Raw genomic sequence first — 20,238 nt, 5'->3', positions numbered from 1 at the left:
ATCCCCACCTAAATATGTTTTATAAAAGACAACAGTAGAACACCAATTGGCGATTTTGGTCATGGCTTATTTATTTTACAAAATTTACCAATAGTTTAACAACAAACAATTAGTACGAACAATTTAGAAGTTTTTTGCAATCGTATGTTTCCTACGCCAGAGTTCAATATAGTCTCCTTCAACCATCGGCTGTCTCCGTACATCTTTGACAAGCAGAGAGTCAGTCTATATTTAGAGGTCGCATCATCAAGCTATCACGTGACCTGGTATCTTACTTGTCGGAGGTTAACGGAGACAGCCGAGCATCTGGTTGAACGAGACTAGAGTTCATTATTGGTTGGCTCCATACACTTTTTGAAACATTTCGAATACCGATACATAGTTTGATGAAATCAATTCTATTTTTTAATATAACACAACATGATTTTTAAGAGGTTTTATCGAAATTCTTGTCGGAAAAGTCAGAGAATCCATATTATAAAAATGTGCGTAATTCAAATAGAGATTATAAACTACTTGCCATGCAAAATAACATATCGTTGATTTTAAGATAAATAATAATCGATAAAATCAACTCCCGTCAGTATTTCAGTACTATGATTTTAATAATGTTTGCTGTGCACTTAGACAAGGCACTCCCTGTCTCAGTCCACCTAGTAGCTTTTCCCCCCGGAAAACATACTATATAGTAGCCTTTCCCCGCGGGGGGAAAAGCTACTCTATAGTAGCTTTTCCCCCATAGTAGGGTTTCTCCCGCACGTTTTTGGTTCAGATTTTATAAAAAATATTCATGGAAATCCAGTAAGGATCAAAATCAATGTTTCTACACTCCCATGTTGCATACATGTATATCTGCATTCATCTGTTCAGGTTAAGTTTCGTTTTGCCGATTTATTATCTTTATAGACGGTGCTGAAAGTTGAACATGTGTGTAATGGAATTACACATAGAACTTAATTTAGGTATTTTATTGAAAAAAGTTTTACAAGTTAAACACTTATATTCATAATTCTGTGTTCTGAAATTGTATTAAACGAGAATGTTTTAAGAATTTCTTGATAAATCTATCAGACTGTTTGTCTGTTTGTGAAAGTTTCATCCAGGCTAAACCTCTGTTTTAGAGAAATTTTGTTTCCGATGTTTCAGAGCAGGATTTTTAAAATCCTATTATAATATTTATAGTGCATATTCTTTAGGGTCCAATGTCTCATAAATTAGAGATGACCATATCACTATATTTTTATAGAGGCAAAGGTTTACCACTTGAAGATGACTCTGAAAATTTCAGCCGTCAGGGTAGGGGCCCTTAATGTTTCAGGGCCCGATGTTTAAAACCCCAATATAATGATTGAATAGTGTTCTATGTGTGGTGACCCGAATCTCAAATTCTAGAGATGACTAATTAACCATATTTTCACAGTGATAGTGGTATACCACTAGTAGATGACACCGAAAAAAAAATCCATGCAGGGTAGGAGCCTTTGTTGTTTTAGAGCCCGATGTTTGAAATCCAATTATAAAGAATATGTATTTTTAGGGCCCCATATCTCAAAAACTATAGATGACCACATGAACATATTTTTACGGTCATTTAAAAGTAAAACCATCATTTAAAAATACACAACCACTCATATATTTCTTTATCAAGATGATTGAAAATTACTTTAATTCTGCTGCTTTTTTTTTTAATTTACAAACAAAATTTTTTAAAAAGGTACGCGGGTAAAATTCATTATTCTTCAAAACATTTAATCAATTCATAAGATGACTAATGATATAATAGATAATTAGATAAATAAATCAATGAACGTTTATTCATAAAAAGAGAAACCGAAAATCAAAAATAAATAACCAACCTAAGCGCATATACGACTTTTTTACTTGTTAGTTGATTAGAAAAACAAGCTTATATTTTTAAAAAAGTCAACTCATCACAATATATGTGTTGGTTGTTTTTTGAGGTTTTTTTGTTTTGTATTTTTAATTACCCTTGTTTAATTGTTCGAAGAAATAATATGGTACACAAGTAAATCTTTATTGCAAAAATATGAAACACATAGTATAAATTTTTAGGTAATGGAATCGTACATCTTGATTTATATGGCATCGTTTTCAAAATTGTATATTTATAAATCACGTTGCAAACTTAAAAGTGGAAAAATTAGCAAATAGTGAGTGACAATATAAACATAAAGTTAGTTCAGGATCCATTTCACATTTTCCAAAGTAACCAGCAAAGATACCGACATTGTTCTGGTTGTGAAGACATTTCATTGTTTTTTAAAATGTTTAAATCATAATATCTCGCGTTTCGTAGAAATGTGCTTAAAAATATGAATATGCGTAACTTTAAAACGAAATGGTAAACACTAACTTCACATATGCTTTTAATACATAATTAAAATACCACTTACCCATGATTTAGAACCCCATCAATCAAAGTAAAACTAAATCATTTTTGTTTCTCATCATATCATTGCATCCTGTCTCCCGTTTGTTATTTAGCAGAAGAAATATATATTTGTTTTTAAGATCGTCAATTCTAACGGTATTAATTTAAAATTGATAACCTTTTGGACGAAGGGAGTAATACATTTCCACTTTTTATTCCCTTCCTCTACAAAATTAAGTCAAGATTGGTCAGTTAGTTCCCTGGGAGAAGCTTATACATTGATGGTAATACATTGGAAAATTAAATTTCCAAACCAGCGTATTTTCACTCAAATGTGTTCTCGCGTGTTCATGACGTCGAAGTCAAAACTGTGGATAAGGATCGATTAGATGAAAAAGATTCGAGGTATTCCGAAATCCGTGTAAAAGGTGTTCCAAAAAGGGGTGAGAACAGGTGAGATAAACGATGATGACACATGCATGTTATGAAGGCGCATGCCTTAGTTCATATTTGGGGTTGAAAAACCATGTATTTTATTCTATGTATTAATAAATGCCATAATTATCCTTTTTGTGAGAAATTAATATCATATCAGTTATTGCAAATTATTGTCACGAGTGGTCCGCAATAAACATGGCCGGAAAGTAAAAATGGGGGAAATTCCACTATATAGTAGGTTTTCCGTGGGGGTAATCTGGCTATAAAAAGGGGGAAGGCCCACTATATAGTCAGCTTTCCGTGGGGGGGGGGGGGACTGCTATATAGCCATTTTTCCGGGGGGAAAGATGGCTAGGGGGAAAAGGCACTATATAACACCGGCCTACGCTGGGAGTTAACCTGTGATGTTAAAACAAACCTAATCAAATTTTAATTGATGTTTATATGTATGGATACGCAGCACATGAGTTCGTCTACACAATGGATTGCGTTCTTAATTTCAGAAGGAAAAATTCTCAATGTCCACAATCCGTTTCATTGTAAGACGGTCACAAGACGCTCAATTTACTTTAAAATTGATATGACTAAAACCTGAAATGCAATCCTTAAAAGAAATGAGGCACTTGTCTGTACTGTCTTTTCTGATGTGATTTACTTTAACAATTAAAATACAAAGTGACTATTTCATGTTGTATATTTTCATTTCTTAAAATAAATTATAGCAGACAAAGAACTCGTATAAATACTCAATCTTATAGTGGTCTTTAGAACAACAAATATACGTCCAACTTTAGATACACATTCATTGAGTTAACAGGACTGTTTGATTACCGTATGATATTATATTAAAAAGAATTATTACCAAAATGCCCTTTTCTATTATATAATCTTATTGTGTTGCATATGACGTCACAATTAAATTAACTAATGTTTTTAAAAAGACGTCTTAAAATGGTATTCAGTTCAAATTAGCTTCAATAAACTTAAAATTGTTCATTTCCTTGATGATTTTTTACCTTCTACGAATCTATCAGCTGGCATCAGATCACACTCTGACGGTTTGCTGAGACATAACCTATGTCTAATAAGCAATGTCCAGTTTGATTTTGAAAACGAAAAATCAGGCGTGAAACTTACGCTTCAGTAAATTAAAAGCACGTGCGTTGCTTCTGCTGTACTCTCAAAATTATATTAAACAAACGATATATTGAAAACAGTCACCATAATCTTTTCGACAATTAACTGAAGGAGAAAATTATTTGAATGGTAATTATTTTATGGCGATGATTTTATGACTGATTTTTCGATCCCTTCCTCCTGTTTAGTTGTTTTTTTTTTTTGCTATTTTTCATTCTGTCTTTTCCTTTTTAAATTATTCTTAAGATAAGGTGAAAAAATTCCACTGTTCAGAAACAGAAATTTTTAAAAGAAATTTAATTTAGTTAATTAACATTCAATTTGTCTAAGTCGTGAGGTCTTTTGAAATCGAAATTTACAAGAAAACATGTAAGTTTTTGGCAATTTAATTATAATTTGTAGTATTTTTGCAATTTTACACTCGGAAAAAACGATTCTAATTGCCACTGAAAGAATTCTTTTCAGACACATGGAATAAATTTTACAACCGTCGCATTAAAAAGCTCTTATTACAGATCACCAAACAGGCTTGAAGTAATTTTTTATCGGAATCTGATAGTTTTAGGTCACGACATAGCGAAATTTGGTGTTAATTTAGAACCAATGTTTATTTAATTAAGATGAAATGGTACCTAAGATTTATACACATTGTCAAAAAAAGAGAATCAAATATGTATGTAGACATGATATTTATAAAAACCTTTTGACTTTGAATTTTAATTTAGACACCTCTGCACTTTTAATGAACATATATTCGTGTTCAAAATAGAAAGAGTTTTATAACTGAACAATCGATGTCGAGTAATAGAATAAAAAATTAGAAGAATCAATAGATTTAAGGATTGATTGATTAACAAATCGATCGATTAGGCATAATTATTAATTTCATGAAAATTGTAATTTTAAAAATGATTTTTATTCAAGTCTTTTTTGTGTATTTTGTGTATATATACAATGTCTTTACAAAATCATATAAATCTGAACTTTGTATCATTTTGATAAGGATCACTAGAGAAACAAGAACATAACAGTCTTTTACACAACTAGAATTGTGAATACAACACGGCAATTATCATGCAAGTATGTCTTGATTTTCCATACAAACAGCTTTCGACTTTCGACGAATGAATAGACATGCGCAAACAATGTTCATGCCAACTAATACTTTCTTGTTAATGGGTTCTAATGGGGTAGCCATAAGCTGCCTCGTTTTGAACTCTACAACTGACAACACGCGGTGTTTGTTCTTCCACAGGCCAAAACGAGGCGAGCAAAGAGACAGATCGCATGACATTTCACGGAAATTAATCACAACTTCACCAACAAATTAACAGAACAATTATGCAAATATTAGGTGCATGGCTGTTTAATGGAACTTTTGTTTTATATGCTGTGTAAAAAATCTTCACAGTTTATTGTTTGTTTCAGTACCTTTAAGAGCAGTTGCTGTGTTCATCTGCAATTAAGATTATGCAGAGCGGCATCTTTTTTTATGATTACGATTATTTCCGAAAGTGAGTCTGAATATTGAGGTCAGATAATATGTATGTAACACATATATATAAAGAACATCTGTTTTGAATACTCCTTGAGAATATTGGTAACAATGTAAAACATACACGTTTTTCCACTAGGATAATTTCTGTAAAGATCCTAAAATCACATTTAATACTGGATTACTTTAAATTAAGAAAAATAGTCTTGGCAATGTTTTAACTTTTTTGGCGGCTTCTTTATAGAGGGTTGCAGTTGCATTATGTCCTGTCTTAAGTGGGATAGACACCAAGGTGAAAACAAAAACCGCCAAAAACATGTTGTATTATGATCTTGCGATGCCGTGTGAAGCATATTAAAAAGGATTCTTAATGGATTCGAATGCTGGATAGAATATATTTTAATAGAATTAAGAAATTAATTGCATTAATTCCGTACGGTCAAGGTGCTCTAATTTCATATTTCCATGTGTTATTTTTTTTTAGTGAATGGTAAAGGCCAGCTAGTGAAAATAGAAACATTTTAAATTTAATTACAGGACGTTCGTGCATCAATTTTACGTAAACCTGGTGTTTACATAATAAACTAAATTAAAATGATTTTAAACCGACTAACTGCAGAAAACCAGGATAACAAATGTTCATTGTTAAACTGTATGGTTAATTTAGAAGCATGCTTTCAGTGGTTGGAAATAAACACTTCACGATTAAAAAACAAAGTTAACTCGGTTTTAGCAAGACAGTTTACATACAATGTAGAGAGTTGACAGTGAAGCATCAAACACTTATGTACATAAGTATGGAACAATTTACATCAGAGCTTCTGCTTATATACAAGAGGGAGGGGCGCCTATTACTATCTCTGTTCAAGAAAAGTATGCATATTTATTGGAATCAGACATTATAAGAAAAAAAATGCAATGGTACAACACACTTTGATTTGCCTTTAGTGCATAGACTTCAAAACTTATTATAATGGAATCTGAATGGGAAATATTCTGCAATTGATGAAAACAGTAAGGTGTAAAATGAAATGCTTTATTAATATAATCAATCAAAAGTTAATTTGATGGTACCAAAAAAATTCCCACCAGAATTTTGGGCCAATTACTTTAAAACTACAAGCTTTGAACTGAAACGTTTGTTTTAAGTTACTATGTTTTAAAAAGGACTGGGTTTTGTCATGACAGTCGCTCCAAAGATTGAACGTCTCGTCCTGAAAAGACCAACAGCTTAACTCCATGAACAACCATGATTAACGAAACTCAATGAAATTCAAAATAAGTTATAATCATGACATTGATTTTGATTATGAAATAGTAGATGCCAAGTCGATACAATATCTCTAACCACAGAGGGACAGGTGTTCATATTTAGTCTTCGGGATTTCAATTAAATGTTTTTCTGATCACGAGACAATTTGTTTTTGCTTCTCTTCCTCTCTTTAACATCTTGACAGTAAATATATATCCATAACATCCATTTTAATTAAATATGTAAAATACAGAAGTCTTCTACTTTACGGCTTTCGTCTTTTCTTTCATACGTGAGCAAAGTAACACATTTACGGCAGTGCACCTATGCCTTTGGTATTTAAGGATATCAAATGTTCTGCACAATTTTTAAATGTGATTCAATTATAACTTTTTAACGACTTCGGCGTGAAATAGTATAGACGGAAGATTTTGCTTTTAATTAGAGAAACCACGTAAAGGTTCCAATTGTGAAAAAAGAATGTTTTCTCTGATAACACAAAGTATTGAAAACATTACAACAACAACCCCCCCCCCCCTCCACCCCTACCCCACGTCCAAGCACTCCTCCCCCCCCCCCCCCCCCCCCCCCAATGAAATTCGCTCTCCATTCAAGTAATGAAAACAGAGGTACAATAATGAACCATATAAAAACAAAAGCAAAACCAAGACTTATTTTGCCAAAACATATTCAGTACTTGAAATAACAGATGATCAACGTTTACGTCACAACCAATTTCCTCCTTCTATTATAAATCAGATTTTTAATAGGCGGAAGAGAATGCAAGATAACTTTTCCAACTGGGGACAGTCCATTTTTTTCCCTTTTCATTTTCTACATTTAATATAAAATATATTCCATCTTTCATAACTGTTAATACAAACTTGAATCCAATAACAGGTTTTAGCAGCCGTAGGGGTTTTCTTTAATTCTCGAGCAATTTTTAAATCTTCATGCGTGACATTTTTGACATCGTAAATCTCTTTTGGTAGATATGTGTGACGTTGAAAATTCTCTTTTTTTATCATGCATATTAATGAGTCGCTAATTGTCGCGCGAGGCTTGCCGACTTCATTATTTCGACTCTTAGGAGGTGGCTGTTACGAGGTTTTTCGCTCCCGAAGTTCACGTTTATTGTTTTCAGTTTTGTGAGATAGTTTCGTGAAGTCGGACTCGAAATTTTTGAAAGTGTGAACAGACCATTGAAACAGAAAATGGGTGACGTCACAACATAGCTATCAAACTTTCTGTTCTAAGGAAGAAATATATATCTTACTTTCGATAATTATGATTTTACCGTAAATATTATATATACAGACTATATATATTTTTCGTTATTTCTGGATATACCGTTAGAATTTGTTTTCCATATAGAGAAGAAACGTTTGTTAACAGGAATAGTTTTTAAGGAGACTTGATATACAAATTTTTTTCGAGATGATTCGATTGGTGATACTCATATTTGGAATTTGTTTCGCTACCCGAGTACATTCGGCACACCTCGTGAGTCCGGTCCCTCGGAACACCATCTGGACTTATTCGTCTCAACTGGATACAAAGGGAGAAGTTCTTGATTGTGGAGGAGTTGAAGTAAGTTTTGGATTTGTTGATGAGAGAGAGAGAGAGAGAGAGAGAGAGAGAGAGAGAGAGAGAGATGTTAGTATCAACATTGAAAACTATTCTCCTTTTGCTTTAAATTACAATTACTTATGCTAATAAACAAATTTAAACAAATAGATTCATTGTAACAACATTTGTCTATTGTCTCCATTGTTACCTAGTGTTCCGATTTCTAATGTTCAACAGTTTGATAAAAAACGGAAATTGAAATTCAAATTATTAAAATTTTACGGCATTTGAGGAGAGGATAGAAACTGATTGATTTCAATGATTTATGAAACTTCCCCTAATTTCACACAGGTTTGAATTGATTCTGTCTAGAAATCTTTATGAATTATTGATAATGACACCTCCCTTATTAAAACATTGACGAAAAATAGATTCGTAATAAACGCAACGCTGCTTTGTGACTAATTAGTTAATTAGAAAAAAATCAAAAATATGCATTTTTAAATGAAAATTAGAAACAATCTGTCAATCATATCAAATAAGATGAATAAATTATTGACTTCTTATCTTTAAAAGGGGAAATTGAGATCATGTTTAACTAAGGACTTCGGAATATTCCAACTTTTGGATTTGTTTAATTAACCGCTTAGTGACGGCATGACCTTTTAATGCATTCCTCACTATGTTCATTGAATGATTAATCAATTAAATTCGGAAATAATTTATATTTACATTGCATTTTCTTGTACGTATTGAATGGCAAAGTAAAACAGTGTGCGAGCTTTGTTTTCATTTCATTGAGTTTTAGACACGTCTTAGAACCGTTTAATACGTTCGCGTGTTGATTCATAAAATAAATGGGTTAATGAGTAATTAACTCTGATAAGACACGTCCACGTCATAAACAGACCTGTAAGTTAACGGATGTCAATTTATTATGTCGGGGTCACGTCGCGGTAAAGACTAAAGATAAATATTAAAATTAATAATGTTTTTCTATTCATTATTAAATAAATCAAGACTTGTTTAGAACTGTGGGTTTGCGAATATTTCGACAGAAAGTGAAAAATGAGGTTATGGCAAATAACTGAGCCTTTTTTTAACCAGATTAATTTGTCAAATACCTACAATCAGAGAGAAACTTTAAAATAAAAAAAAACAAAAATCAACAGGTCTGACTTAATCACTGTTAATAACTGAATAGGTTGGAATTTTTTTTTATAAACAAGTAAGATCAATTTAAGATTGTTTGACCTTTTTAAATTTTTTAAAAGGCAACACTGGAATGACCTTTTGTTCTGTAAAAATGGAGTCTGATTTTTGTTATGGAGGCTGAGTGGTAAACAAATTAACCATCAGATCTATCTAAAAGTTTGACATTTGAAATTTTTGACCAATCTTAAGAAAAAGAAATTAGTCAAACGATTAAGATTTAAAAAAAATCAAACAATTTACTATATCTTACTATCCAGTCATATTAAGAGGGCTCAATGGTCATGGGCATTTTTAGGGTTAAATTTACCTCCTTTAGATAAAGAGCTCTATTGAACGAAATTTAAAAAAACCCAAATTTTAAAACCGAAGTAATTGTTAAAAAATTTGAGGCAGATCAGATGCTTAATTTATGGCAGATCAGATGGTTAATTTAAGGCAGATCAGATGGTTAATTTAAGGCAGATCAGATGGTTAATTTAAGGCAGATCAGATGGTTAATTTGTTGACCATCAAACCCCCTTAAAGCACCAGAAACGACCGTGATTGCAGGTGTACCATGGGATCGTGACATGGTTTACAGGAAATAGACCAACCAAGAGAGACATATTCTTTCATAATGTATTCACTGTCAAGAGAATTTTTATCACCATCTTCATGTGAACGAAGAATCGCACACGCCCATCTCTTAATCAACGGTTGAACGTAAAAAATGTCAGAGAATATCATAGGTACAATATAAATACCACCATATGTGGGTTTTGGGTTTGTTCAATCATTTAATAGTACACAGAATGGCATATTTATGCTTAAAATATTTAGACTACCGTCATCTTTACACAACCAATTATACGACCCAATTCATGCTCATGCATTTAGAAACAGTATAATGATCAATGCCGTTTAAGTACCCAACTCTCTATAAAAATAAAAATAAAAAGCATCATAGATATATAATTTGGTTTAAGACAAAACCAGTTCCAATATTACGGAGTCTTTGCACTAAAGAATTTGGTGTTATTAGGGTTTTTTATTTATGATTAATTCTGGTACTTATTTTTGGCAACATATTGTACTACTTTAACAGTTAAATAATTTTATGTAATTTTTATGTTCAATTCACATGTGGATATAATCTAAGAGACTAAGTGACATATATGTTATGTATTTCATATATATATGTATAATAAGAATAACATTTAAGAACAAAAACCTTCATTAATCTAAATAAAAATCCGTCTCTGTAGACAGACCTGCATGAAATGCTTAATTGTTTTCAGACATTTTTCAGTCTCTCTCTCGCTGCGCTGTAAGTGTCAACTTCGTGCAATAGGAGACGCGATCTGTATTCATAATTTGTGTGTAAAAAATATTAAAAATGAAATCCCCGCTGACAGACACCTGATTGATTTCATCTTAATTATAGTCTGTGACATTTGTTACCTGTAACACATCACTTTCATCTGTTATCTGTTTAGATCAAACGGGGAGAAAACAAAACAGGTCTTTGTTTTCTTGCTGAATTCCATTACTTATATATTGTCTATTAATGAATAAGTTAGGAATGTTTCTCTCTCTCTCTCTCTCTCTCTCTCTCTCTCTCTCTCTCTCTCTCTCTCTCTCTCTCTCTCTCTCTCTCTCTCTCTCTCTCTCTCACCTAGCTAAATAAAATGATTGCAGTCTACTGTATGTATTCCATACTACGTACTTGTATGAATTATCCCAGTTTTAACAAGAAAGACAACATTATTTGATTGTTGTATATGGAAGTAATAAATAAAATTATGTATCGCAATGTTTGATGATATCGTTTTGTCATTTTCTCATTTTAGAGACAGTGGAATATCAATGGTGGAAAATGCGGCGTATGTGGAGATCCGTGGGACGGGCCTCGTTTTCACGAATTTGGCGGGAAATACGCACAAGGGATCGTCGGGGGCATGTACAAAACCGGTAGCACTGTACAAGTAACAATTGAAAACCCTGAAAAAGTCGGTGGATACATAGAATTCCGGCTGTGTGACGTCACGACAAAAGGACGAGATCTCCAGCAGAGTTGTTTCGATAAACACGTCCTCTTGTTTAGCGACAACAGAGAGAAGAGGCAGCGAGTGAAATCTCACGAGACTTTTGTTGATGCTTACGTCGAACTTCCTGTTGGACTTACCTGCAAACAGTGTGTCTTGCAGTGGTCTTTCGTCCAAGGTAAAAACAAAATATATACATTATGTTATACATCAAACAACTTTGACGTACACAGACATTAAAATGACACAATTACATTAAAATCAAATAACTTTGATCTAAATTGAATGCATTACATAACGTACACATGTAAAAAATAAAAACAATATATTTATTCATTGTAGGAACGTTTTAATTCAATTGTGAAATACTTGATAATGGCACGACATGCATGCATTCATTAAAATCCTTAAGTGGCAATATATGCAAATAAAGTAACCTTTTATTAGATTTAATTTCAAGTTCTAGTCAACATCGTGCTATTCTAAAGAATTAAACTGCACAAAAAGCTTAAATGAAACATTTAAATTGTTTTTAACCTATTCCTTGTCAGTTATATAACTCTAATTAAGACATGGGTTGTGACAAGAATTCTTATTAAATGCTAGCCTAATTCAAAAGAATATAATAATATGGTTATCTGTTTGTTTCTACAGGCCTCAGTTTTCTATATCTCTCCTATTACTGTAACTTAAAAAAAGATACCATTACATAAAAAATAGGATACTTATATTACAAAAAATGATAATAAATGGACGTCTTTTTGATTTTCATAATTTATAACCAAAACAAAATATCAAAATGTCTAATCATTATTGCTTTTTAGATTTACATCTTATGTTTGTTCAATAGCTGTCTCGTGCATTTATATCTTGTTAAAAGCCCACATTTTGTCATTTTCTTAATTTTACTCTTTGTATCAATATTCATAAATTTATAGTACAAAATGTGGCTTCCCGTATGATTTGGTACAACAACACAAACCTATAGCTATAGAATTAAAAAGAAAATATTTAAATCTCTCACCATTGAAAGGAAATTGGATGGGTTAGTCATCACTAATGTCAGTCAAAATAAGCATTCTAATGATGATTGTCGACTATGATATACTGTAAATTGAAAGTTAATGAACTAGACGTTTTAAATGTCAAAATGAACATCAATTTTTCTCATTCAACAGCATACCGAAGTCGTTTAAAACGATTATGTCAACAAAATGATGTAAAAATGATATACATCATTGCTAATTTTGTACAACTGTTAATATCTGTCATGTCACTCAAAACTATTCGTAGATGAGCCAAAAAAATATATATATAAACTTGTTTGCATTTGTTGGAAGTTTCAATGATGTAACTTTCTTATATACGATCTTACTCTGATTTCAGCAATATTTGTAAGTAATTAAGACCCATATTCAACTTTTTACAAAATCTATAGTTGATCACATGCCCACGGTGGTTAATCACATGTCGTGTTACTATATATAGAACAGATGAATATTTCCGTCCACTGATAAACCGTTTGTCCTGCGACATTCGTAGTGACAGCTTTATGAAAATCTCTCGTCTTTTTCCTCTTGCATAATGAGTTAAAAAAAAAAATTAAAAATCGTGCTTTTTATAATGAGTCTTTTAGTGCACAGTGTTGGTATAGCCCGACCACGATCTAGATATGTCCCTTTTTTTACATCACGTTTTGCAAACTGTGACAAAAATGTCAGAACAGCTACTTCCTTACATTAGATATGAAGGGTAAATGACGGTTCTTTAATGACAAACTAATCAATGTTCCATATCTAGTAATGAATTGATAAATGAAAAAAAATATTATTCTCAGTAAATACAAACATTGATGTTTACGATGGTCTACACCTAAACATTCTCATAACACCCACGTGTCACTTCGTTTCTATCCAACTAAAATTCATTCATCATGAAGTTAATAAAAAGTCATTTTAACTTTGATAACGTACCAAAATTAGTATTATTTGACATAATTACGTAAATGTATAATAAAATACTTTAGAAGATAACTGTTCACGTTCAAGTTGAATGTATGGTACATGTACCTTAATCTAAGATTTTCAATGACAACATTTCTTTGCATTTTATAATGGTCAATACTGAATAAGATTTTGTATACTCTATTATTTTGCAGATAACACTAAATGCCAAAAATGCATGGAAAGACGAACGATTCGAAACTGTGCTGATATTCAGATCACCGACCGCATTATGAGACGTAAACGACAGGTCCAGGGGTGGCAAAACCAACACCAGGATCACACCAACCTAGGGAAGAGAGTGGAATGGCTAGGTGTCCAAGCGAAGAAGACCATCGACAACCACAATGCTGCTAAAAAGCCTCTGGTGATGAAAGATGCTGAAATTTACAGAACAGAGCTGAGAAAGGTGGAGTCCATTGCTCCTAAACCAAGTCCTCCTGGAATTCCAAATAACAATCGTCAGCAGTATTATCAGTTACAACACCAGAGGGCGTTGCATCGACAGAATGGACAGTTTGGACAACAGCAAAATGCAAGTCCGACTAGGTATGCTCAGCACAACAGTGAAATCATAGGTCAAAAGAGACATCGGCCAAGCAACCAGAATTTCAAGCTCACCCAAGACGCTAGGCCCAAACAACCAAAGAAGAACCAGGTAGAACCCTCTCCGGCGTTCGTGAACCCTGACAGCAATCCCAAACCCACACCAACACAAGCAAATCAAAGACCAACATCTCAATCGCAGCACCCAGGTCCAAAACAGGGCGATCAGTTCACGCATCCCCATCGTAAACAACACAAGCCGGCGAGTATGAATCAACACAACGTACAACCTACCAATCAACCGATGAATCAGTATCAACATGGAAAACATCCAAATCAACCAGTCTATAAACCTAACGCTGGGCATCAACAACAATATCAGAGTCAGTTCCAACAAAGAAGACGTCAACATCAACAACAGCAACACAATCAGTGGTATCCACGTACACAACTCCATCGTCAACAGGCTGGTTTTACCAACAATAATAACAAAAATGGATGGAATTGGAATCAAAACAACAACTACCAACGCATGCCCCGTCAGCGAGGTTCGTTGTCACAAACACAAAACCAGCCATCGAAACCATCCGTATCCATGGATGGTGTCGGAGGCGCGTTTAGTTCACAGTTTGACAAACCTTCTGGAGGACTTTCAAGCATGCCTTCTGAAAATCCTAGCAAAACTCAGTTTAATGATATGGTTGCAAAGACCCATTCTGGGGGATTTTTAGCCTCTCAAGAGAGCTTGTTACCGAGGTCTTCCAATCCAAATCAACAGTATCATCACAACAGAAGACCCCCGACTCCACCTTCTTCCGGTTTATACCCATCCAATGATGTGGTTCCGTCCGTGTCGTCGGGAAATTCCCCGCTTAGCAACTTCAAGGGAGACACGCCAATTTCTATAGACCGACCTGCAATGGAAATGAACCCAGATACAAAACAGATCAGAAATTTTGTTCAGCCTGCAGGGTTTAAAGAAATACCACGTTTTGATTTCGTTCATGCTCCCGAAGTTCAAAGAGAGAGAATCAAGCCTAAAATTATACAGAATCAATCGACCACTCCTTCTCCTAGTAATCCCCAGAGGGTTGCAAATACTGGTGTGAAACAACCACAAACAGTCAATGGAAATATGGGAAATCAACCATGGCAAAACAACGGCTGGCAGGGCTTTCAGCCAAACCCACAGCCAACTCCAGTGCAGCAACCACGATCCCCCCAGTCTCCTTCTTTACATTTACAGTCTAACACAAGATCACAGCCCAAACAACCACCAAGTTCATCACCAACTGATGTACCAGTAAAGGTTCAACCTAATCCCCAATGGTTAGATTCAACATTTAAACAACAAGGAACCAAGAGCAACGTTCAGCGTATCTCAAGTCAAAATGGCTGGATGAGCAACAATGCACCAACTACAACAAAGACATCAGTAAATGGCCAAAACCAAAAACAGAGTCAACGGACAAACACCAGAACCCAGCCTCAAGGAAACAACCCGCAACAGACGCAATGGCAAAGTAATAGACAAAACACTGGGTCTAATACGCAACCCCTTAAAAACCGGCAACAACAACAACAACAACAACAACAACAACAGATTTGGAATGGGCAACAGCAACAGCAGGGAAGCAGACAAGCTCAGATGAGACAAATAGGCGAAGGTCAACTTCCATCTCCAACAGCGTCACAGCAACCACCTCAAAATCAACAACGCTATCAGAATTCACAACAAATTCAGAATCAGCAACAGAATAAACAACAACAACAACAACAACAACAACAAGAGCTCTGGAAAGAACACTATTTACAAGCGCAGAGTATGAGACAAGGAAATCCTTCCCCGTCGGTTGTGCCATATTCACAAAATCAACAAAACAATCCATCGTACAGGATCAGACCAAACAAAAAGCCATTCACACTAAACGCTGATCCACAAGCTATGCGATGGAACCCGAAAGTTGCAAGACAGTTTTTTGGTGGACTAACGGTTTATGATCCAAAACCCAGTTCATCTTCAGGATTCCAGAAACCAAAAGCCTCGCCACCAAGTTCCCGTATGTTCCCCCCATCTACAGCTGCTCCTGTAACAACCACTCCTGCACCGGTGCAGCGTGTTAATAGATGGAATGCTCCGCCGGCACCGGCCTCCCCAGTTGGGCCCCCACAAAATCAGCATTCCATGATGTCAAATGTTCCATCTCAAACGAATATAAACACTTCTCCAAACTTTGCACAAAGACAGCAGTTCCCAAATCAACAACAACAATACCCAAATCAGCAACAATTTCCAAATCAACAACAACAACAACGACAACAGTTCCAAAATCAACAACAACAACTACAATCCATATCATCTCAGAACGCACAGCAGAGCCCACAAAACACACAACAAGTTAGGAATCAGAAACAACCACCAAGTCAGCAGGCACAAAATGTTGCAATTCAAACAACTACCACTATTTCAACCCCAATACAGAACAAAGGATCAAAAGTGTTGGCAGATACAAATGTACCCGGAACCAAAATTAAAGGAATAAATTCTCCTTTGTTTGTTCTACAATCCAAAGCTGACGTCAACAAACACTTAGATAAAACAGAAGCTCCCCCCGTCACGAAAGCTACTGATAAAATGTTAAACATTGGTGAATATAACACGGGCTTTAAAGGTAATAAGAACCCGTTGTATGTAGTAGGTTCACCACTTATGGTTTCCTCCAAAAAGTCTGAACCTTCCAAACAAATTGAAATAGTACCAAAGCAGTCCAGCATGGTACCAAATCAGCCAAACAGTAACAATGTTATGCTAAACTCACAACAGAACTCCATGTCGCAACACGTTGGACAATCAAGTCAGCAACAAATACCCTCAACTCCTGCCCCACAAGCCTCAGAAAAAACCAGTGCGCCTCGTTCTTTTAATCCTTTCCTTGGATCACCCCGACCGTTGCCAAATCGACAAAGACCAACTGGACCACTCGGTTCTCAGAAAGGCTTTCCCAACCAGGCAAACAAGTTTGGCTCTCTTTTCGTTCAAGGAGCAGTTGTCACAACTTCTACACCGGCACCTACCACAAATAATCCCTTCACAACCCAAGGATATAGAATGGGAAGTTTAGCAGCCATCGGAATGGGAACTCAGAATTTGCAGGGAGCAGTAATTGCTGCCGCTAAAGCAACAACCCCATCTCCGCCGGTTATCAATGCCAGACAGGAGACCTTTTCTGCACATGGAAGGGGAATGTTCAGACCGACATTTACTCGCAAATTACCTCAGCGATATCCACAAAGGTACCCCCCACGGAATGTCAACAACCAGAGACCTATCTATCCAAGAGTAATGCAAAATACACCTCCCACAGCATTAGCTCAAAATCAGATGCCACAGGTTAAAACTGTACAACAGACCAGGAATGCTGCAAATGAACAGAAACAAATCAAACCACAAACGGGCTTGTCCCAACAGCAAAGTGTTGCATCAGAAAATGTACCACCTAATAGAAGAGGCCCACCAGAGAAAATGACTACTTTAGATGCTATTATATGGGATAGAGCAGTTCCAACTACTACTGAATCTCCCATCACACAAGCCCCATATGATCCTAGCAAATATAACAGATTTAGCAACCAGAACCAAAACCAAAAACAAAATAGGTTTCCACAATATCCAAACGTTCGCAGACCAACACAGAACAGATTCGGAAACCGCCAACAACAGTCAAACCAGTATCCACAAAAACCCTCCCTGTCAAACCCAATGTCATCAGGTACTCAATTAAGCAACTGGAAGGGACCTTCTAAACAATATCAAGGTGCTACAAGAGGACAGCAATCCGAGCCTCATCACCAGTGGAATAAACAGCCAAACAACCCTAATATGTTTTCTGTACAAAACGGACAATCTCAAATCCCAGAGAACAAACCAAGACCGGTATTAATAGAGAGTCCAAACACACCTGCTCCCACAACTGGTTCCAGACTTAACCAATTTATAGTGAGTGGACCCAAACCTCTACAAAGAGCCCAACAGCAAAGTCAAAGGTCGAGCAATCCTCAGCCAGCTCCAATTCCTATACCCGTTAATAGGAATCCACAACAAATCAAAGGACAGTATCCTCAAAAGACCGTCCAGAAACCTGGAGTATATAATCCTAAGACAGACACATTTGGTGCTTTCTTGATGGGTGGCGCTGATCATAAAACTGGGGTTGCTGCCGAAAATCAGATTGAAAAACATGGACCCAATTTGCAGACTCCTGTCAGAAAGGAGTATGTTGAGCCAAGTAACACTGTAAGTCAATTGAAACAACCGAATGCCATTTATCCAAGTCATATGCGGTACCCGTCTAATGATGGAGGATTCAGTGTCTTGTCCGGTGGACTTTCGCCATCCAAAATACACCCTATGGCTGTAAGCAGAGCTAAGGAACGGCTTCAACCCTCAGAAAGCCCAAAGTTATCCGACCTTGGTAATGTTTTTGGCCGAGAACAGCGAGCTCATCGCTTAGGAAGCTATCAAAACGCTCTTCAGCCAGCTGAATCGATGCCGTCCGCCGGGAACAGTCAGGTTCTCTGGGCAGTACGAACGACGCCGGCTGAATCCAAGATAATTTACCAAGAAGCCTTGCAGAACCAAGCTATCGCCGATAAAGGTAAGCCCGTTCCCGGGTTCTATCGAAGAGATACTGTTGTAGAGAAGCAGCCTCAGTCGGTTGTCCCGAGCATTGAGACTCCGAGACAACAATCTCTGTCGAATGGACCTCTGCCTATGGAACTTGAAAAATCGCGAAATAGTGTTAGGAACCAAAATCCGTACCCTCAACCTATACCGAAGCCTAATAACCAACCAGAGCCTGGTCAACAACAACAGCGCCCGGTCCCCAAGACCATAGAAGCACCAGTAAAAATGGCGGTGATTGACCCGCCTGTTAAAAAACAGCAAATCCTGAAGGAGGTTCCTCAACAGCAGCTTCTAGAAAAACAACCAGCTGAAGTCCAGCAGTCAACGACAACAGCTAAGCCAGACGTGCGTGTCCAGAGCAACCCGCGTTTATACCGGGCACAAGATTATCACCAGCGATTCAGATTCAGAAGCACTGGTTTCGGAATACCACAAGTTAGACCCGCCTCTAGCAAGGGCCCGAGTAATGGAGCTGTCCAGTACGCCAAATCACCGTGATCATTCCCGGTCGAATTATGTTACTAGAATTGTGACAATCTTGTAGTAGCGATGACGTTATCGTTGATTTGACAGTTTAATAATTTTCGATTTTTTTCTTATCATCATATCATAAACTAGACAATGTTGTGCAAAATACGAGATTACAAAACTGAGAAAAAATACAATGTGTCTTTTATCTTGTTTAGCTCTGGCAGCGTGGTTTAATTGGTCGAGTGTTCAAAATGCATTGTTTTTAAATCGATGAAAATTCACGAGTCGTGTGGACCGTTTTCAAGTCGCTTGACCAAAACTATGTGACGATGTTCTATTGTTTCGTCAGGAAACCATGACGTACTGCAAGGAGTGACGTATAAATGCCTTGTTAAAGCTTGTGTTGTTGGAATGTATGTAAATATTTATTGATTTCTTATAAAACAACAAAATGATATGCTGTTTGTTTATTTATGTTTAAGCATATTTTTTGTTCCAATCAATACGTTTTTTCCTTCTTTTTTTTTTTTATAAAAACAGAGTTAAAACATTTTTAAAAATCTAATTCAACAGAGCATATTAATCGTTTAAATACAGTTCGTTTTCTTGTTTATGTAAACAAGTTTAAACAATTTCTAAATCTGATTTTAGAAGAAGATTGAGATTTTGTGTACCTGAATTGTCATTTCAGAGCTGAAATGCGTATTTAAAACTGCATAAATAAATTTTATAAAACACACTGGCTTCAGGCAGTGACTGGTTTATAAATGTTGACAAGATGACATTAGGAATATTTAGCAGCAGTTTAGAAGCTACAAACTGTCAGATAGAAATAGATACTCTCACTGATTCAAGATGTAAATTAGCAAAAACATGAAATAAAAAATCGCATCACTGTTAAGATGTCTGCGTTTTTAATTAATAATTCCACTTCAACCTGGGAATAAATTAAAAGGAAAAAATGTCAAAATGTTGAATGTTGATAGGCAAAACATTAAAATTGAAATTGGAA

The 20,238-nt window shown here is 35.4% G+C and overlaps 1 protein-coding gene across 1 annotated transcript; it reads left to right on the top strand.

The window, feature by feature from the left end:
• The first annotated feature begins 7,779 nt into the window (after positions 1–7,779).
• LOC105344057 (uncharacterized) lies at positions 7,780–19,747 on the top strand. The gene is made up of 3 exons (XM_011451675.4): positions 7,780–8,304; positions 11,328–11,700; positions 13,681–19,747. The coding sequence occupies exons 1-3, from the start codon at positions 8,152–8,154 to the stop codon at positions 19,251–19,253; spliced, it is 6,099 nt and encodes a 2,032-aa protein (XP_011449977.3). The 5' UTR covers positions 7,780–8,151; the 3' UTR covers positions 19,254–19,747.
• The last annotated feature ends 491 nt before the right edge of the window (positions 19,748–20,238 follow it).

Source organism: Magallana gigas, chromosome 1 (assembly GCF_963853765.1).
Source record: "Magallana gigas chromosome 1, xbMagGiga1.1, whole genome shotgun sequence".
In the NCBI taxonomy this organism is placed as follows: Eukaryota; Metazoa; Mollusca; class Bivalvia; order Ostreida; family Ostreidae; genus Magallana; species Magallana gigas.
This window is presented reverse-complemented; position numbering and strand designations above follow the sequence as displayed.